At 42.6% G+C, this 21,412-nt stretch overlaps 1 protein-coding gene across 1 annotated transcript in view; it reads left to right on the top strand.

The window, feature by feature from the left end:
- The window catches only part of IFT81 (intraflagellar transport 81), a 37,043-nt gene extending 15,916 nt beyond the window's left edge, over positions 1–21,127 (top strand). Inside the window, exons 9-18 of the mRNA XM_040081158.2 lie at positions 915–1,010; positions 2,758–2,904; positions 10,324–10,473; positions 11,401–11,529; positions 12,648–12,737; positions 13,684–13,770; positions 15,098–15,169; positions 15,256–15,341; positions 18,799–18,844; positions 19,774–21,127. Of these exons, the coding sequence (XP_039937092.1) occupies positions 915–1,010; positions 2,758–2,904; positions 10,324–10,473; positions 11,401–11,529; positions 12,648–12,737; positions 13,684–13,770; positions 15,098–15,169; positions 15,256–15,341; positions 18,799–18,844; positions 19,774–19,956 (1,086 nt within the window). The 3' untranslated portion in view covers positions 19,957–21,127. The remainder of the gene's footprint in view (positions 1–914; positions 1,011–2,757; positions 2,905–10,323; positions 10,474–11,400; positions 11,530–12,647; positions 12,738–13,683; positions 13,771–15,097; positions 15,170–15,255; positions 15,342–18,798; positions 18,845–19,773) is intronic.
- The last annotated feature ends 285 nt before the right edge of the window (positions 21,128–21,412 follow it).

Here is a 21,412-nt window from a genome sequence, read left to right as displayed (position 1 = left end):
CCAGGAACTTATTCACAGAAGGGAATTCTTATTCCATTTTCAAATTCAAGCCCGCTCTACCACTAATAGAATACAACTCACAAGACAGTTGGGGTTTTTTTTTCTCAGGTGCTAAGATTATTTTTAGTCCTACAGAACAATTTATTTGAGATCCTCAGTTTTCCAAGCACATGGATGTTGCTCCCAGAGCTCTGGGGTGATGCCCAGCACTGTCCCTGTGTTCTGGTCTCACTCCCTGGGGTTGCAGCACATGGTTACGCTGCTCCCTTAGCAGCAGCAGAGAATTAAAGGAAGGTTGCTGTGGCTGTGTTTTCCATGGCTGCTGGGAGTCCCAGAGCACCAGGAAAGCTGGAATCTGCACTCTGCTGTGCCTGAGAGCTCCAGAAGCTTCGGCTGGAATGAATTGCAGCAGTTTGGGACTAAGGACAACCAAGTGCATCTTGTGGCAGGAGGAGAAGGCACCACAGACCTGGAATATGATGGTCTGTGACTCTACCAAGTGTTGATGAAATCTTTCTCACTTAATCTTTTTTTGCTTCCCTTTGAAGTTCAGTTAAGTGGTTGAATGAAAGGGAATTTTAGTTCATGTCAATAAAATGACATTTTTCACTCAGTATGTGGCAATTTCTGTTTTCTGTACCAACTCTTTGCATTTTCTCTGCACATGCACCAGTTTACTTCATTTTCAGGTCCAACGTCATGGTTCTGCCTTATCATAAAGGCACAGAACTGGAAATCCAAAACCAGCCTCTTCCTGGCCAATACTTAATGACTCACAGAGCTTTTTGGGTCTGTTTCTCTGTTTTAAAAAAAGGAACTGGCTGGATTGTAAATCTGGGTTGCAAAGCATTTAATTCTTGGAGAAGATAAAGACACCAAGCTCTGTTTCCTTAGTTTTCCACTCTGTCTTGCAGCTAGATGAAGTCAATGCACAAATGAATCAGCTTATTGAGAAAAGGATGATCACATATGAGCCAACTGATAGTAAATTCTCCATTTATCGCCAGCAGGTAAGAAGGAACAAAATGAGGTTTAAGCAGGAGAGAAAAATCAGTCACTGGTTGGTTTACATGCTGATTTTTTCCTTTGATTTATCTGGCATCCTCAGTAGAAATACATAATAATAGAGATCAAAAGGAAAATAAAGAGCTGTTGAACATATGTATGTTTGGGGCTTAGTCAAACGTTGCTTTTTGTGGTGTCAGTGAATGTTTTGACTGCTGTCCTTGCATCACAGCGGTTCTGGAAGGGGAATTTTGCAGGAGCTATTTTGGTAAAGTTCCAGCTGTGGATGGATTCTTATGAGGCAGCATGAGCCCTGTCCCTTCCTCGTGTCTCACCAAATGCCATTTTTCTTAAGGAGGAATTCTTTGATTTCTCATCCTGAGGCTGTAAAATAATCTTGCTATAAAATAGGCAGGCTGGTCCAGCCTTAGTAAATTCCCAAGTTATAAAAAGGATTTATGAACTTGGAGATTTATTTTTTTTTACAAAGGAACCTGAGCGATTCCTTTTCCAGGCAACCTGCACCACTGCTAATTTTATGGAAGATCTTCAGCGTGATGCTTATGATGATGGCTTGAGAAATAAAAAGGCTTAAGTGAAATTTATCAGTGGGAGGGAAAAAATGGGGATAGGATACGTTCTGCAGTTCAGTCGCAAACGCAGCGCGAAACACGGTTTTATTTTGGAAGAGATGCTCTTCCTGAGAGAAAATCCTGCTCTGGAATGTGCTGGGACCAAGGAGGAGCTGAGCTTGCTGAGGTTGCTGCTGGGAGCTCAGAGCCTGTGGAGCTCTTTGCTTTCTTCTGCCAGGGCCTGCGTTCTATTTCACAAAATAATCAGCTCTGCTGTCCCCGGGTTGTGACCACAGACACCTCGTGCAGCGAAGAGCTGAGCTCCCACCCCAGCACAATTCTGTTGGAGATTTATTTAGGGAGAAAGCTGGTCCTCTCAGCTGAGTGTGAGAAAGCTGCTGTGTTTTGGCTTCATTTTTTTGCAAGTTTTTCCTTTCCCTTGAAGAAACCAGCCATGCCTCAAATTGCTGCACCTGCATCTAAATGAATGTGTTGTGTTATTTTTGAGTATTTTTCAACAGGATGCTTTGGTGAGAGAAAAACGCTTTTTTTTTTAAAATCCGTGAACTAATGTATACTTATGTTACCAAATCTGTTCTGGTCAAAACTCAGGTACTATTAAATATTCAGTCTTGTATAAAATATTATGTTTTAAATGCTTTATCTTCGAGACTAAGAAAAAAGAATCTGTAATCTACACTATTTGTGTGTTTTATTGCTTTATTCATCATCTTCTAACTATTTGCCAAGATTTAGTGGCTCGGTTCTGCTTTAGTGTAACATATTTCTGTAGGTTGGAGTAGGTTGGAGGTATAAAAATCTGTATTATGACATTTGTGAAATCTTGGATAACTTTCCAGTTAAGCCATGTTGGTGTATCTTACATATGCACTAAGAAGGACTAAGCAGAAGAAATGGAGCAGCTAAAATGCCTGCCTTTTTCCTCAATGAAAATGAAAAAATGAAAAAATGAGGTGAAGAAATGTAAATCTAAAATGTAAAATATATCAGCTTGAATCTGGGCGGAAAGGTTGTGCTGGAAACCTCATCCATGCTGGGATGCTGCAGCCAACTTCAATGAGGTTGTGGTTTAACCTGCTGGATATAATTTATACATTTTATCTAAAAATCATTTTTCTCCTAATTAAACAAGGCAATTTTTACGTTAATGATCTTGCAGGCTTCTATAATTTCCCGAAAAAAAGAAGCCAAGGCAGAAGAGCTTCAGGCTGCCAAGGAAGAGATGTCCAGCCTGGAGAAGCAGATGGAGCAGAAGAGCAGTCAGGCCCACGAGCTGGAAGGCTCCGAAGTCCTGACTGAGGAAGAGGTAGGGATTTGTAGCTATTTTCAAATTATTAATTTCTTTTCTTCACATTGTGCCTAATCCATTGCAAGGTGTACAATACAAGGTATTAATATTTTCAAATTATTTCTTTCTCTTATTGACATTGTGCCTAATCCATTGCAAGGTGTACAAGGGCTCAGTGTTGGGCTGTATTAACGTTCCAACCCAAATAATGGCAATATCATCACAGATGGTGAATAGAGGTCACCATAGAGGTCAATGGGATTATAAATGATATAAAAACTCTGTATGAATATAAAGCATAATACCAGTGATTATCAGAGATGCAATTAGTCCTGTGGTATTTATTACCCACAAAAGTGTTTTACTTAACCCCAAATTTCCCAGACCCTCCTGGAGTTCAGCTGTGGCACCGACTTTGGCACAGGCAGTGTGGCCCAGGCACAGGGAGATTTGCAGCTCTGCTTCTCAAAGCAGCTTTTTCTGCTTCAGAAGCTTGCAAAGAATAAAGGAGCTGCAGTTTGGTACTGGTTTGTCAGCAAAATAAATTGACTTTTTTTCAGCCAGTGATTTTTTTCCAGTTGGGAAGAATCCTGCTAAGGGAACTTAGAGGCAGAGTCACTAAACTGAAGAGAATTTTATCTGCATCATTCTGTCACGTATTGTCTTTGCACTGCCATCATTTAGCCAGAAGCACACACTCTTTGCTTGCTTGTTCTTTGTTTTTGTGCTTTTTTTACATACTCCTAAATACAGGGAACGCCCTTTTTAGAAGGAACTCCCTTCCTAATCCCACAGGGCCTGGCTGCTCCACAAAATCAGTTACTTTTAAAGGAGTCTGAAAGTGTGGATGGGGAGTTCAGGTGGGAGTAATGGCGCAGAGACGTGGAAAATGAAGATGTTTTCTCCTCCCATCACCACGGTACCCTTTCCCTTGGTAGCAGTAATAAGGAACCCACTGGATTTCTCTGCACTCCAAGGTTTTCAGCTCCAGTGGGCACATTGCTGGAGTCTTTGACAAGTTTTTAAGCAAAAAATAAAAGCAGAAAGCTGACAATTTGTGTTTCGTGACATGTGATGGAAAGAAGTGTTTAATTAATCAACAAGAATGTATTACCAGGACAGCAGCATATGTTTTACATTATCTGCACAGGCACTGTAAGGTAAGAAATAATTGTGCCTGTTCTTCAGGAGACAAGAAACTGATCCATAGAAATTTGAGGAGAACTGGGTAGGAAGGAAACCTCCTAACCTTGTAAAAGGCTTTGTAATGAAAAACTCAAGTTAATTGTCTGACACGAGGAAGTGGCTCAAGACCAAAAAAGGACAAGATCTGTTTCGGACATGACCTGCATTCCCTTTGTTCAAATATGTTCTGCTTTTGATTTTTAAAATATTTTCAAGTCTTCATTTTGCAAAGTGAAGGATAAATGACTGAGGAATTTGGAAAAAAACCCGCTGGCTTAAAATCAGAAGTGTTTGTCTTTTCATAAGAAGCATTTCCTGGTTTGTAAAATACTTTCTGCAAGGAAATGTGTACTGGCAAGGAAGCCAATGTATAAATCCATGTCCTGTTCATGTTTATTACTTCCGTAGGTGAAATGCTGTGGTACTCACAGGCACCAGTGCAGAGCAGTAAAAAGGGTGTTTCCTGTGCCTAAAGACAAGGAAAGGATTTGAATTCTTGATGGCTTTTGATCACTTCTGTTTCAAAGGTCATGGTTTCCTCATCTGGAAGGTGGAGACAGTGAAATTTAATTCTTTGTGACTGTCTGCTGCCAAAATTGCTGCACAGGGCCTTGGTGCTGTCGATTCTGCATCTCCTCAAAGCTCACAGCAAATGCACAGAGCCAGTCCTGCCCCAGAGTGGGCTGAGAGGAGCCAGGGCTGCCAGGGAAGAGGTGATGAAGCAAAAGTGGCATGAGCAGGTTCTCCCTCCGTCCCCAGTGAAAGTCTGGGTTCCTCACTCCCAGCCAAGCTCCTGCTGCAGGTTTGTTTGGTGTGTTCTGCTTCAGGATTTGTATTTTCTGGTTCAGTGCTCTGCTGCTCCTGCTTTGAGCCAATGGCAAAGGAAATGTTGATTCACGTGGTGGCGAGTCAGTGCTGCAGTTCATGGGGACAGGAGGAGTTTGTCCATTCAACCTTCACTCCCTGACAGCCAAGAGCTTCCTTACACTTTCCTCTTCCAGTCACACATTTGACATTCAGGTTCTCCATTTTTAAAAAGGCAGAAAGAGAGGGTTTTAACAAATAGCTTTGATGTCTTAAATTTAAATGGATTTTTAAAAATCCTATCAAAGTGCTACAGTTAAATCAAAGCATTGTTTTCCTCCTGTACCCAGCATTTCTGATCTTTGCTTTGTTTCACTTTGCTTTGTCCTATCACATCCCATGGCACTCTCAAGACCTGGCAATGGAAGAATCAGCACCTTCCTACCTCGTGCTTCCAAACCAGAATTTGGCTCTCCAGTTGAGGTGGTTTTAGCCCTTCATTCACCAAAAGGTCAGGCCTGGCTTAGGTTTTTAGGTGCTGGTGTTTTGCTTTCTTCCATAGTCATGGAAAGCATTCCACCGGGTTTGAGAGGTTGTACACCTGGATAGAACTCAGGAGAAACAGCAGGGAATAACCAGTTCATTTACATCAAACACAAAAAAATAGGAATAAATTGTCTGCTTTGGGGATGATGAAGTCCTTTTAAGTACTTCAATCAAAGTGCAGTGAGCAGGGGGCACAGTTGGCAGCTCCTCGCTGCAGCTGTCAGATCCTGAAAATGAGGGAATCGCATGTTGACACTTGGAATGCTGGATGGTTCAGTTACAAGTGATCCTAGGTAAAGCTGGGATATTTTTAGCCCTTTACACAAGCCATTGTATTTTCCAGAGCTCAGCACAGGGCCCCAGGAAGGCTTGGAGTCGTCTCAGAGCTGTGCTGAGCTGCAGGAGTGGGAATTGGTCTGTGTTTGAGAACAGGGCATGGGAAGTTTGCCACAGGTGTGTGAGCTCTGCACACGCATTTACTTAAGGAATTTAATCTTTTTTCCATACAAATGCTCATCCATGCCTACCTGCCCCTGGGAAAACAAGGCAAGTGTTTCCATTTGCTAACAGAGAAAACAGCCTCAGACCAAAGATGTTGCCACTCTTCCTCCAAGACTGTTGATTCACCTGAATCTGCCAGATTTTTGCTGTGGGAAGTTCCCTGTCACCTGAACCAAACAGGCAGAGATTCAGGGAAATCTCCCAGAGCTGAGCACTCCCTCAACACCCCTTCCATGCATAAATCCTGGATCTCATTGATCTGTGCATCTTCCCTGAGCACTGAAAATGGGTTTTCATTAGAAATATTTGGATTGATTCGAAGTCTTAGTAATGGCTGCTTTAATTCTTCTTGCCTGACCAGAAGCAAGCACTCCTAGAAAATGCTAAGGAAGAGTTTTCCTCCTGAGCTGTGCCATGAGCAGGCTGTAGGATTCTTTCATTTTATTAGACTGAGGTTCTACTGCTCTTATCTTTTAGAAGCTCGTCCTTCTGTGTCTGAGTTATTAACTCTGTCCAACACTGGCTGTACTAGCTTAAATTTAGAGCCTCTTAGGAAAAAAAAATGGAAAAGCTGTCATGTTCAGGAACTTTTCCTAACTGAATTTTAATACTTTGGACAGTCTGTATCCCATTAATTGGTCTAGTTAGAAATTAAAACATCTGTTCCTCAGTTCTTAGTGAAAATAGATATAATCAGCTAAGATTTTCTGCAATTATTGTGCTTATGCAAATAGTTTTCTTAACTAATTTTTTATTTGGAACCTTGTTTAATGATGTGTTTCATAAAAAAACACTTTTCTTTTTACGATTAATACTTTATTTTCTGTGGTACTTTCGTATGAAGAATATTTAGATTACAATGACACTATCAAATTGCTGCATTAATGCAGAAAATACTATTTTGAAAGATTTGACTCCAGAGTGAGCGATTTGTCTGGGATTTGTTCTTTGGAGAAAAGAAGCTTTATCCATTTTCTCCTTTAATGATAACTTTGGAATAAGAACCTTGTGAAAACTTCTCCTGGGGCAAATGTGAGGTGAAAGGAGATGAGGTGAGAAGCTCTTAGTGAAAAGCCAAGGCTGCATGGAGGAGCTGGGCTCTGGTCCCAGTTCTGACCACAGAGGGCACCAGGCTGATGTCCCTTCCTGGAGGGCGATGACCTGCCTGGCTCTGGATGCCCCCGGAAAAACCATTTCACATCCCTGATTGGATTTTTAATTAGAACTGTTACAGTAATTCCTTCACCAAGTGTGGAGAGACTGAATCTGGTGATACTAACCTCTTCCAGATTCTAAGAAATGGAGAAGCATGAAGTTGGTGCATTGCTGGATTCTTCCAATAAAAATGGAGCATAATCCAGGAAATCTGCCAGGGATGGTGCATACCTGTGTTATATGAGAAATCAAAGTCCTGCTTTCATTCACTGTGTTCTATAATCTGCATTCCATGCTCGTGATGTTACAGTCACCCATAAAATAGCCAAGTGAAAAGGCAGAGTCTTTGCCTGCTTTCTCTGGCGTGGTTTTTGTGTCTCCAGGGTCTCTGACTCGGCTGACACAGGCTCCAGGCTGCTTTGCTTCCACTGCTCCCTTTGTGCCAGCACTTGGTTCTTGTCCAGTCATTTAATCTTTGAAGCCGAAATAACTGCTTGTGTTAAATTGCTCGAGAAGGAAAAGCTACTGGTGGACATGGCCTTGAGTGGGACATCACCGCACCGGCAGATCCATGGGAATTCCATGGGATGAGCCTGCCGAGTCTGGACACAGGGAGCAGCTCCCTTGGTCTATGGGAAAATGCTGCTGCCCAAAGTGGATTCCTTTGGTTACTTAACTTGAAAATGCTGTGGCCAAACAATGTTATTTCTCTGCGAACTATTCAAATTATTCAAAAGACATTTCACCACAGTAAATGCAGAGTTTTGTGGCATTGGTTTCTCACGTAGACATGAGGTGTATAAAATAGCCTCAGAAGAAATGCTCACACAGATGAAAACATTGCTATTTTGTATTTTCTTTTCGTTTTTGGAAACCTATGGAATGACACTCAGCTTTTAGGCTGAAGAAGCCTAATTTTGCTGTAAGATGCCTACAAGCTGCTGATTTAAGTAGAATCAAATCTAAGAGCTCCAGCTCAGAACTTGGCCCTGGATCTAAAGGAGCCTCCAGTCAGTGAGATTATGGGGGGGCTAATCTGTGCAGCCCTCAGAGTAAATCAGGTCTTTTGAACATTTTGCCAAATTACCGATTGATTTTCTAGACAGATGATCACTTTGCTACTGCTGTTTATATCTGTATCACCTTGTTTGCTGCAGTAAGAGCTGTGTGAAAGGTTAAGCTTGCTTTAAAAAACCAGAGGTTGTGCTGCCATCCACCTCCTAAAAGGAACAGATTTCAGTTGTCACTGTGAGCAACTTGTAGTTCATTTGGGATGAAATTTGTATTATGTAGTCCTAAGTTAATCAGCTAATAATAGAACAGTGGTGGAATTGGTTCATTAATCAACAAGATCCTTTGACTTCCATTGTGAAATACATTATGCTTTGAATTTTGAATATGCAAATACCCTACCTCCCACTCGAGCTATTTTCAAGACCTTGAAAGTGAAGAGAATTATAGTTTGCTTTTCATCCTGGGATACACTGACAGAAGATCGTTCAGATTTGATAGCTCTGTGTGGTCACATATTAAATTTAATCCTTTACCTCATTCTTTATTACATTCCACTGGTCAAATGAAATGTCACAAGGATCAAGACAGATGACTGATTTTCCTTAGATTTCCCTCAGTTGGTTGGAGAGATTGTATTTATACTTTTGTAATCGCTTGGAAATCACAGAAAGCTTGGTATCGTCTAAGCAATTAAAGAAAAAAAAAAGAAGTCTTTTGTATTAACGAGGAGGATTTGATTGAATTTGCTATGAAAAGGAATGAATTTGGTGCTCCTGTATTAAATGTGCCAGAGAGTGTGACAGGGGCTCAGGTGACCTTGTGTATCCTTGTCCTGGGTAGTAGCAGGATGTAGGATGTTATCCCAAAGCCTCACGGAGGCCAATCTGCATAGAGCACATTGAGTAATTTGTGGGTTTGTTCTTTCACCAAAAACGTTTATAGCTTTTGGCTTTAAAAATAGTTCTGGAGCGTAGCAAGAGAGAGGCAGCTTTGGCCTAGATATTGCACAGGATGGCAGATGAACAGGGTTGATTTCATTGTGGGCATTTTGCCCAGGACACTTTTTATAGAACATACAGTTACTCTGGGGGTTCTTAGCCTGTGGTCACATTGGGGGTTTTGGATTTATTCTGTGGAAGGGAGTGGGATAAATTAGCAAAAAGGAAAATTAATGTAAACGTTGAGATTTAAGTTATTTTATGTTTGAATTTCAAACCTGCATCAGTGGGAGTGGGATTAATTTTTCTTCCTGGGGCTGCCTGGTCTGTGCTCCCTGCACACACTGAACGCCTCCTCATCCAGGAGCATTCTGAAGCTCTGTTCTTACATCATTTACTCTCATTAATTTTATTTGCTTTCCATCTCTGGATCTGAATGCATTTTTTGAGCCGTGACTGGCATTTACCTTGTAGCTCTCATGTAAAATCCAAGAATAAGAGCTGAGACTGCTCAACAGATGGAAAACATTAAAACACAGAAAAATCTTACCTGTTTGTTTCAACCCTCGGTGCTTGTGTTGAAAATCGAGCACACACAGGTCCAGGTGTAAATTAGCTAAGGCTGTTGGACTGTAAGGATTTTTATTATTTTAGTCAGTCTTTAATAAAAATATAAATTCTCCATTGCTTTAGATTTTGAGTGAAATAGATCCTGCATTTCTCTGTTTTTATGCAAGGACTCTGCTTTTATTTTCCTGTGTTTGAAAACTTAGCCAGTAATATCATCTAGGTCTGCAGGAGTCAAGGAAAGAGAACAAGTTTAAACTACTGAGAATATAAAAAATAAAATCTTTTCCCATGTCCTCTTCCCTTCCAGTTTTGCTGCTGTCTGTGCCCACGTTTTGGTCTGCAGAGCTGGGGCTGTGCAGTGCAGGGCTGGGGCTCTCTTACAAGTGCAAATTACTGTTGCGTTAAGTTTTTATTATCCGTGACTCCCATAACATTTTGCAAGGAATATTTACTTTTCCAGCTGTCAAATGGGTGGCGAGCAGAAGGGAATGATCTCAGGCCTGCAAATGAGTGAGCTGGGACAGAAAGCAGTGGAGCTGCTTCCCTTGATCTGGCACAGCGAACGAATGCAGAAAACAAATCCACCTTGGGAATCCCGAATTCCAGCCCTGCGTTGTAAACGCCGCGCGTTGGGTGCGCAGCACAAGGAGGATAACTCCACTTGATGCTGTGCTGAGGCCCTGCTTTGCTCAAAAGTGAAGTGAGCTGTGCTCTCTCCCCCCAGTTCAAGCAGTACGTGAGCAAGCTGCGGAGCAAGAACACGCTTTACAAGAAGAAGCGCCTGGAAATAGCGGAAATCACGGCGGAGTACGGGATCCTGCAGAGGACCGAGGAGCTCCTGAGGCAGCGCCACGAGGCCGTTCAGCAGCAGTTGGTAACCTGAGTTTGTGCTGCTCCTCCAGCCCTCCCTGCTCTGGGAACAGCCTCAGGATCGTGGGGATGCTGCTGGGATTATTCTAATTCTCACCCTCAGCTCCTCCCTGAAGGAGCCGTTGGGGTATGAAAGGGGTTTTTGTCTGCTGACTCTGAGGCTGCTGTACTTTGTGTCCATCAGGACTGCTCTGCAGCTTCTTTTCAGTCTGAGGGGCCTGAGCCTGCTTTTTGAAATCCACGGTAAATCTGTACAAACGCTGCTTAGGGCAAGGCTGGATGCTTAAATTACTTTTTGGTATCCATAGATGTAGTGAGGGCTTAGAGAATGACCAGCAGCAAATAGGGTCCAAGTTACTGTTGTAAAATATATAGGAATAGCATTTAAAGAAAGAGGAGGCAAGAAGGAAACATTCTAACCCCAGTTAGAAGAAAATGCATTTAAAATTAAAACTGGATGAATCTTCCCTAAGCCAGAACAGCAGCAGGATTTCTACTCTGGATAACTGTAAGCATCCCAAATGCAGAAACACTCTGTGGTATTTTCTTCCAATCCCTGTATTCTTGTTACCAAAATACTGCACAAAATAATTAGCTGAATGTTCTGAACAAGCAGACAGATTTTACACATTGAACTTCTTCAAAGCCTGACCTCCAGCCCACTTTACTCTGTGGAAACTCTCTGTTCACTTCACTGAGCATTGGAGGACCAAATATTGTATTTACAGAGGGTTTTTATTGTCCTGCTGTTCAGGCACGAGATAAAATCTACTTTTCTGGAAGCTAGAATAATTATAATAAATTGATTAATAAAATAAATTAATTACAGTACTTACCCTTTTCACTTCTTCACAATATTTGGCTCCAAGAAGGAATTTGCTGTTTCTTGGGTAATGGACTCACATCCAGCACTTATTGTTTGTGTCTGCAGCAAGCAATTGAGGAGAAGAAAGGGATCTCTGGATACAGCTACACCCAGGAGGAGCTGGAAAGAGTCTCTGCAGTGAAGAGTGAAATGGATGAAGTGAAAGGCCAGACATTAGACAACATGTCTGAAATGGTGATTTTTGTCTTAAACTATTGCATTTCCTCAGTTTCAGTATCTGGTTCCTCAGCATATAAAACCCAGTTTAATGTTTTTGCTTGGGTTTATAGTTTTCTTTTAATCTGTGTTTATACATTTATAAAAATATTTCTAAATATTTCTAAATATTGTATTCTAACAAATACATCTGCAAAGATGATCTTGACAAAGTTTACTAAAATCTGCATTTCTTTTCTTTAAAATCCTACAAATAAATCCTTCTTTCCTCACCTTCAGAAACTTTAGGGAAATCAAATCTTCTTGCCTTAGATTTTTTACTTTTTTTGTGATTTCAGAAGTGGTTTCGTATTTATTCTTATTTGACACATTATTTGAAAGAGACAAATGGTTTGAATCTGTAATGGAGGCCTTTTCTAAAATGTTTGTTAATCATTGGAGTTAAGCATTTATTGAAAACATACTTAATATGCTTAAAGAGCTAAATAGCTTTTCTTTTTCTCTATAGCCTGATTTTCAATTGCCCTGAGAACTGTCATGTTTTAATTTACCTGCCCACATAGCCATAGAAGCAAGAAAGAACTTGATTTTCTAATTTAAAAATATTTTATGGGAACAAAAAGCAAAACAGCATCTTTTTAACTCATTAGGGCACTTTTAAAATAAAATGGTGTAACTAAAACAGAATTACTCAAACAGAAAGGTGGATGCAATTTGAATTTTCAGTCTGACTATGTCAAAGTGACTCAGTTTTAGCATTTTCAGGCTTTGTTTAACCTATGCAAATGTATTTGTTTTCTTAGGGATTTCTTCTTTTCTCTGAGCCCCCTCTGTGCATCCCCTCCATCTCCTCTGCTCCTTCAGCTCTGTGATGTCTGGCACATGGACTTCTTTGGGATGCTCTCAGTTGGAACAATGGGGGCAGAATTTGTCTCATTTCTGGGAATGACCCCACTGCCAGATGGGCTTTTCTCCTTTCTTAATTAGGCCTCAACTTCTGTTGTATTGTTAAGGTTTCATCACACATTTTTTCTCTCCGTATTTTGGTTTGCTTCCCTTTCTTTTCACATTCCTAATTACATAAATGTCCAATTAGGGTCACAGAGTTAATGAATATTATTTTGTCCCTTTCTCAGGTGAAGAAACTGAATGCCATGGTGACAGAGAAGAAGGCAAACCTTGCTCCTGTCATCAAAGAGCTGAGGCAGCTGCGTCAGAACTGCCAGGTTTGTAGAAACACTCCTCTCTTCCTGTGTAAATCGAGTCAAACCCACAAATAAATCCAATTTACAGATCTCTGAAGTGCTCTACAAGGACATGATCTACTCTGAGGGAAAGCTGGAAATAGCAGAACGTGTCAACAGCATTTGCAGCAGGCAGCGTGCTAAAGGTTGGGATTTGTAAAAGCTGACGGTGCAGGCACAAAATTCAGTCCTTTATAGCAAATTTTTAAAATTACTGCATCAGGGGAAAATGTGAAAAGTCATCGTTCAAACCCAAAGCAAAGTTAGTTTCACATTAGTTGCAAAGCTATTTCAGTATTTCAGCACTGGTGATCCCAACCAATGCTGTCCCCTCTGAGTGGATTGCAGAGAACTTCTCCAAATGTTGGCTGCATTGATCTAATTCCTGCATTAGTCTGTGGCACTGACAAATTTGTCCATTTGTTCTCAAAATTTTATAGAGAGCTGGGGGAAAAAAATGTCTCTTGGGTCTACAGCTGCCATAAGTTGGCTCATTACCATGGAATTAAATAAACTGATGCATTTATCTATCAATGAAATTTCCAGAAAACCTACTTTTAATGGGCTCATTCAAAGTGTCAGCAGATGAAATCCAGCGAAGGGGTTGATTGTGCACAACTGGAAATCTGGCTTTCCATAGGGAGCACTTATACTGATCCTTTCCTAATGTCTATTTTTATAACTATTTGTTCTTTCTTCTTGCAAACACAGCCTTGTTACCCTGGCAGGGTAGAGAGGGCATTTCCTTCTCTCTGATCCCCAGAATGTGAGGGGGTTGGTGGCTTCCCTGTGTAACCACAGCCATGTGCCAGCGAGGGTCACGCTCCTGAGCGTGCCAGGAGCTGGGGCCGGTGTGTGAGAGGTCTGAGTGTCACATGCCAGTGAAAGGAAGATTTCATTGATGTGCCTTTTTGCCCTTTTCACCAAGGAATTAACTCAGGAACGCGATGAGAAGAAAATCCAGTACGACAGTTGCATGGCCGGGTTGGAGACCAATAGCTCTGCGCTGGAGCAGGTGAAGTGGGGCTGGCTCCTGCACGTGGATTAACGCTGTGGTACAGTGCTTCCCTGCCCTCCCTGAGGATGTGGGAAGTACAAATCCAGCCAGTGAGTCAGAGTGACCCACAGGTCACGCCTGAAGCTGCTCTGTGGGGTGGCTGCAGTCACACAGGCCCTGAGCAGCAGCACATGGACTTGGGGTGCTTCATCCAGCTCTGATCAGCAAGCACGTGCATCTGCCAGAAATCCTGCTGCCCTGGACAGGGTCTGTTAGGGAAGAGTTTGACCATAAAATAAAGATTAATTGATCAAGACAAATCTTTAAATGCACTTATCAGTTTCACTGCATTAGCAACAAATTCAGTGGATAATTAATGACTGAAAGTGGTGGTGAGGAGACTTCATTAAATGGGACTGTCTTGTATTCCTGCTTTGTCTCACTCCGTCACTCCTGTGGATTTTGACTGGGCTTGGTTTCTCAGGGCCTCACCCTCAGAATATACTGCAGGGTAAACAGGGAGTACCTTTAAAGTATGGTGTATATATATATATATTCATATATAAACAGTTACTTTCCTGCTCTAAAAGTTCCGTTGTAGGGTCCTTCATGCCAGATGGACCTGGTATGAAATGGACCTTCCACAGGAACTATTTTACAACAGCAATCAAGGCTTTTCTTCTTGGCAGACAACTCTTAGTCATGTTCTACCACGTGGTGACAATCACATCCACTGACTGAGCTGGACAGGAGCTGAACTGCAGAATTCAGTTTTCCAGCTGATGGTCTGAAAATCACACAGTGACAGAGCTCTGGAATCGCAAATGCTGTGCAGCCTGGAATGCCTACAGGAATTCCACTGGGATCGTGAGGTTTTTAGGGAATGGACCATTTAGACATGGGAGCAACCCACTATCTCCAGACTCCTCCATATAATTATTGATTGGTGATTAACGTACTATTGGCATGTCTGTAGCTTCTAACATGCACTTTGCAGATGTGTTCCAGGAAATGCTTGTTCACAGCTGTGCCTGGCACTTGGGATGTGCTGTGGAACAGTCTTGGCAGCACTGCTGAAGTGTCTGTTAGAAGTCAGGCATTAATAAAAAAAACCTGTTAACAGCCATTTTGCATGTCTGACTGTGACTGAAACTGCAAATCTAAAACCACTCAGTTGTCTTTCACTCTAAAAGAGCCTGGTGAGAAGCCCGAATGATACAAACATTTGAGAAATGATCCATTCATTATTATTATTATTATTTCTCATGGTTTATATGGCAACACAGGGCATCTCCTGGGAACTTGCAGTCACCATGTCCTTTGGAATCTTACTCTTTTCCCACAGGAAGTGAAAGGGCTTCTTGAGGAGTGTGCCCAGGAAGAGAGCAACTACCGTTACATTAACTGCGTGAAAAGGGTGAGAGCACAAATCCTTCACTGTGAAACGAAATGGCAACTGTAATGCATACACCTATATATGTATTTAAATGAATTTCTTTACAGAATCTGGAGATCCAGCTGCAGCGGGCCAAGGAGGAGATGAAGGCCTACGTGTCCGCGGACCCGCAGGAGCGGCGCAGGGCGCTTCGGTGAGCGGGGCAGGGCGCTCCCCTCGGGAGGGTTCTCTCCCCTCAGGGGTGACTTGAAGGAGATTCACAAACTGAGGCTGAAGTCAGGAATTTTCTCATTGGCATTTGGGCTGGAGGAGTTCACCTGATAAATTTAGAAGCACTATAATAATCTAAAAATAAGCATCTCGGATTCCAGCCTATACTGCTGTAAATGTACAAGTTCTGCCAGACATACCAGGAGATTTGCCCAAGCCATTGGAGATTCTCAGCCCAGGACAGGCTTTAACTGGCAGCCCCACACTGAGGATGGTTCTGCACCATCCCATGAACCTCCGTCCTTACCCTCAGTTTCACTGACTCCAGTAAAAAGCCACTTCCTTCATCCCAGGACTCTTTTCAGGACCCCTTGCCTTTGACTGGCAGGGAGAGAAACAGGAAATGCTACAAATTGAGCTGCTGATTATTTTTGGTGTAGCTTTCTATTTTAAATAGATTTTTTTCCTGCCAAAGATGGAAATGTTTTCTGAGAATGAGATATTTTGGATTCATTATCTGTTCAAAGAAGTCTAAATGTTACCATGTCGCAGAGATTTTTTACACACAACTAAGTGTAACTTAACTAAATATTTTTGTAAAAGTATCCGTGTTGAAAATTTTGTGTATGTTCAATCTTCTAATACACCGTAAAAGCTGAAACAAAATTCAGGCAACAGTCAACAAACTGTTTCAAAATTAGGCATCAGGACAATCCAAAACATTTAAAATTTCCAGCTGGTAAAAGTGTCAAAATACCCGGGGCTTATTCTTCATAATTAGTTTTTTGGAAGTTTCAGAATATTGCATGAAATAGAAATTCTGTTTTCCAGAAACGTAAATCTCAGATCCTTCTTGTCAACAAAATAATGCAGTTGGTGTCAGTAGTTTTACAAGGTGGTCTTTGCTTTCCCACCACAGTATTTCCCATGAAAACATTTATCAGAACGGTTTTAAAATTCGGTGTTTGCTCAGTTTTATGGCCATTGATAGGGAAATGTGTCAAGCAGTGAGAAAACTCCAGGGATTCTCTCAGGAGAATCCATCAGACCCTTCCTGAAGCCCCTGGCACTGGTTCCAGTGGAGCTGCATCTCCACGGTGCAGAACAGGAGGCAGAGATGCCCAGGAAGGGAAGGAGCAGAGTAACACCCATCACAGAGACCTTCTGCAAGGATGTGAGGCAAGGGGAAGTTCAAACCGTGTAGGAAAGAGTGTAGGAAAGTAAGAGTAAGCAAAGGATCAAAACGACAAACTTCAGGAGGGAGAAGAGAAGGATGAGGAGAGAGAAGGTGATGGAGGCTGAGAGGGCTCTTGCTCCATCTCACGAAATAATGAAAGGCTGTAGGAAATAAACATTTATCTAACGAAGGAAAGATGAAACAGCACAATTAAGCAGAAGGCTGAAGAGCTAAAACCTTAGTGATGATGTGAATATTCCTGAAGATGAGGAGCAGCTGAGACAGCGGGGTCAGACAGCAGGAATGGGAGCTCAGGTTGGTTCACTCCAACTCAAATACTTGGGAATGGAACATCCAGGATGTGGGATTCACAGGGAGCAGCCATCAGAGGCAGTGCTGGAACGGAGCAGGAGCCCAGCTATGCAATCCCAGGGATGGTGAGGGAATGTGAGCAGGCTGTTACCTCTCTGTGCTGTGTGCTGCTCCCCGTTTCACTTCCCCACTGTGGAAATTATCCTCCCACAGGGACCAGCCACAGTCCTGACCTTTCCAAGAGGTCACAGAGCTGTCTCATTTCAATGAGTTACAGCAAAGTTCAACAGAGACATCTTAGCAGAATATAAAACGAGACGATTGCATTTTTCTCTAGACATCCCTTTAGAACCTGAATGTATTTTTCAGCAAGTGCTGGAATGTAAACAGAGTAAAAATGAACCATAAATAGAATTGCACTTTCCTAACAACGTATTGAACAAAAAATGTCTTAATTCAGACCCTCTTTATTGAATATAAACTCTATGTTCCGTGGAGTCACTTGTTAGGAATGTGAAAAGTTAATTTTCTTTTCTAAAAATAGAAAGTTGCGGGGTTTTTAACGACATTATTAAGTTACATTCTTTCCAGTCATCATTATAAATAGTAAAGAAAAACTTACTAGGAAAGAAATAAAATCTTCTGATGATTACTTTGAAAACTCCGCTTTAAAAAAAAAAACCCAGGGTGTTCTGGAGGCCAAATGTGTGAGAACACGGCAAAGAAGCAGCTTCAGCCTCACCTCCAGTGAGGATTGGGTGAGGATTGCTGGGATCAGTGGGACAGCACAGCACCTGGAGCAGCCTCAGCACAGCTCTGATCCGTTCTGGCTGGAATTGTCCAAGAGCAGGAGATGCTCAAGTGATCCAGCTCCTTTCCTGTGGAGGCAGGACCAGCTGGCCCAGGCCCAAGCGCTGCAGTCCAAGGCCTGGAGTACTTGGGAGAAAGGGAAGGAATAAGGGAACACGGTGCTTTGGGTGCACACAGCTGCTCTCACACTCCAGGAAACCTTCAGGCTCTGGCATCACGAAGGCTGACATTTCTCTCTGGAAATTAGGACTTCTGTACTCGAAGGTCGTCTACCCTGAGCACTTTGGAAAGCTCTTTAAATTTGAATTCCACGAGCTGACTCTCACACCAGAAAAATGTAATAATTACACACAAAATATAATTGATTTTTTTTCCAAGTGGCTCAATGCAGGTTTTGTTTTGTTTTGTTTTTTTCCCATTGTCACATTTCAGAAAAGCTAAAGGTCAGTCCCTGTGCTGTCTGTGGACGGTGCTGTTGTGGTTTGCAGGTTTTACTGTCAAGGGTCATGTTGCAGCTTTGGGTATGGCAGTGATGTGGCCACTTGGCACAGACTGAGGTGGCCAGCCAGGGCTTTCCATGGTGCATGTCAGCACTGACACTTCCCAGCCTGAGGGCTGTTTTTTGGGAGGGGAACGTGCAGCGTTGCCACTGCACTCCCTGCACTTGTCAGGCCTTGGCTGAAATGCCATTCCCCCTCACTGCTGGACCTCCCCACTCATTCCAACGCTGCATTCACAGCAGTTAAGGGCTGTGGGTCTGTAAACCCTGACACTCATACGAGTGAGGCCGTGGCTCCCCTCGGGATGTCACCAGGATAAATTAATTACAGAAAGGATCAGGATCTCATCTGCATGGTCTGGCTGTTGCCCTCAAGCTGGAAGGAGCAGTGATCAGGCCTGCTTCAAAAATGTGAGAGACCTTAGCCAGTATCACTTTTCCCTGCTGCACAGCTGAGACAAGGGGATCTGATCCTTCATATCAAGGGATGTGATGTCCAATGCCAAAAATGTTTTTCTGTGTTTCCTCTTCTGTCTCATTTATGAACCTCCCAATATTTCCATCAATTTCCATGTTTGCATCATTATTCTGTCCTATTACATAGAACCAAACGATGATTAAATCGTTTTATGTTTCCTTTAGGGATCAGTATACACGAATAATCCTTGAGCAAGAAAACCTTGGGAAGGTAAGAATGAGGCTTTTACTTTGTACAGCCATTGTACAGTTTGTATTTTTGTGGGGCTTATTCCCAAAGGCTGTGGTCAGTCTTTTATAAAAAGCATTGTGCAGCCTACAAAGAAAATTCCATCATTGCTGGCATTGGTAATTAATACCCTGGAAGAGGATCCTGCTCCCTCCTCAGGGCTTGATTTCCTGCAGGGAGTAGCATGAGCTGCTGTAAGGGATAGGCAAACAGCTCAATGTGACAGCACATTCCCTGAAAACCATTTGGATAAGACCCTGAAACAGGGGCATAACAAACTGTGCCAGCTCAGATTTGCTGTTGTATATAAAGCAACCTGCTGAAGACAATAAATTCTGAGCCTGTCACCCTTATCACTGCTGCTAAAGGCCAGGGGATCAGCGGCGTCAGACAAAAGCAGTTGTCCAGTTTTAATCTTGTCTGAAGCTCAGATCAGCAAGGGCAAGGCTGGGCTTAGCAAGTCACACCAAACAGCTTTTATTAATTTCCTTTCCTTAGTCAGTCTGAGTGATTTTTGCAGGTCTGAGCTGCCTCTGTTAATAATCGGGAGGGGGTTTAATTCTTAAACATTGATTTAATGTTAGAGTATCATTATGTGAATCCATTGCGGGTTGCACCTTGATACTGCAAGAGCTCTGCATGGACATGATGTCAGATTTTTAGCATAAGTTCTCAAACAGATAAGACTAACATTTAGACAGTTAAAAACCATGGAAATAGTTGCCAATCCGTACAGAGATCTAAGTCCCAGGTGTTAATGCCTTTAGCACTTGCAGGCAGCGTTGTCAACGTGAACAAAACAATATTTGTATAGCATATAAAAATCTCTGCCATTCCATGCTGCTTATGTGAGCAACTTCTGTGGTGTAGAGCTGTTGCAGAAATCTGATATTGTTTTGTATTTTTAACAGAAACTACGAGAGAAACAGAAAGTTGTACGGGAAAGTCACGGGTCGAATATGAAGCAGATGAAAATGTGGCAGGACTTCGAGCAGTTAATGGAATGTAAGAGAGATTGTTTTCTGAAACAACAAAATCAAGCAGCCATTGGTCAGATCATTCAGGAAGGAGGTAAAGATAGGCTTGTGCTATAAATTTTTCCTCCTGATACCCACATGAATTAGAAAGACTCTTGTTAAATAATGTTGCTTTCATCAATTCTACAGTTTTTGTACACGATTTTTGGAGCATAAACAGAGAGAGCGAGGAGCCCCTCTGGAAGCTTTTGCTCCACTGTCTCAGTGCCATTGTGCCCTGGTTGGAGGCTGTAGGGAGGGCTGCACTGGGCTGAACCTGCTCGTAAATCTGTGTTTTGTGAGGCCAGGAATGGCACTCATCTGTAGGGAGATCAAAAGGAAACAAATCCTTCTGCAGGGTCACAGAAAACTCACGTAATTGCTCTGCCTCTCATTGTCTATCGATAAGGTTACATTTTTGCAAGGTCTGTGATTTGATATTGTGTAATTTTGGCCCTCCTGGCTTGGCGCTGCTGTCCCTATTGTCCTTACCCACCCAGTGTGGCAGCAGGAGCGGGCCGCTGTCGGCCTGGCCCCAGCGCTCCGGGCCATTCTTTCCCGATTGCCTGGAGAACGGTCACTTGGATTCCGAGCTTTTCCCATTATCTTTCGCTATCCTTGTTTTTAACAGAAGTTTTTCTCTTGCGCATTTCCCTCCTTTCACACCGGTGTGAAAATGTGAAGGGAGCTCGGCTGAAGCTTTCCCCAGGGAGGAGTTTTGAGCTGTTTTGTCTGCACAGTGCAATTCCAAAGGGATTACACAGACAAAGAGGGTCATCCCAGGGCTGGAGGTTATCCATGGATGTCGATATGGCCCAGGGGCTCTTGCATCTGCCCTGGAGTGCAGCCCTGAGCTGGGAGCTGTCCGTGCCCTCAGAGGTGCCCCAGGGCTGAGCCAGGGGCACAGGGATGAGGTGAGGACTGACAGTGTCCCTCACTTGTCACCATTCCGGATGAGCAGCTCCTGGCCCCCGTCACAGATCAGCAGCACAGAGATAATTCTGTGGGACCAGAACTCCTGCTGTTCCCCTTTGGCTTGCTGGATTCCTAGATAGGTTGGTGGGGTTTTTTATAGTTTTTCCTGCCTGAAGTAGAATGTCTTTTTTTCAGGATATATAAAAGTAATTTTGCCTTCTTTGATACCTAACGATGAAATCTTCTGCTGGTTTCTATATCCAGAGAGTATGGTAATTATAGAGTTCCTGGTTTGCCTTTGCATTAAATATATTTGTTAACAGGACTAAAATAAAAGCTGGCAAAACTACATTTTGACTGTATGGTCTTCTTCTTTTCTACATTTTTTTTAGGTGAAAGAAGGAAATTGTTGATGACTGGGCCACAGGAAAAATGGGTTATTTTATGACATTTATTTGAGAAGCTTCCAAAGGGCTCGCAGTGTGAGGAGTGGGTCTCAGATCCACAGATCCCAGGACATCCTCATGCCAGCCCTCCCACGCTGCCGAATAGCTGGAGATTGTTTTCCCCAACAGCTGCACACTGACCCTCCCCAGGGCAGGGAGAGGAGCAGGGTGCC

Source organism: Hirundo rustica, chromosome 17 (assembly GCF_015227805.2).
Source record: "Hirundo rustica isolate bHirRus1 chromosome 17, bHirRus1.pri.v3, whole genome shotgun sequence".
Taxonomy (NCBI): Eukaryota; Metazoa; Chordata; class Aves; order Passeriformes; family Hirundinidae; genus Hirundo; species Hirundo rustica.
Note: the sequence above shows the minus strand (reverse complement) of the source record. Positions and strands in the feature narration are given on the sequence as shown.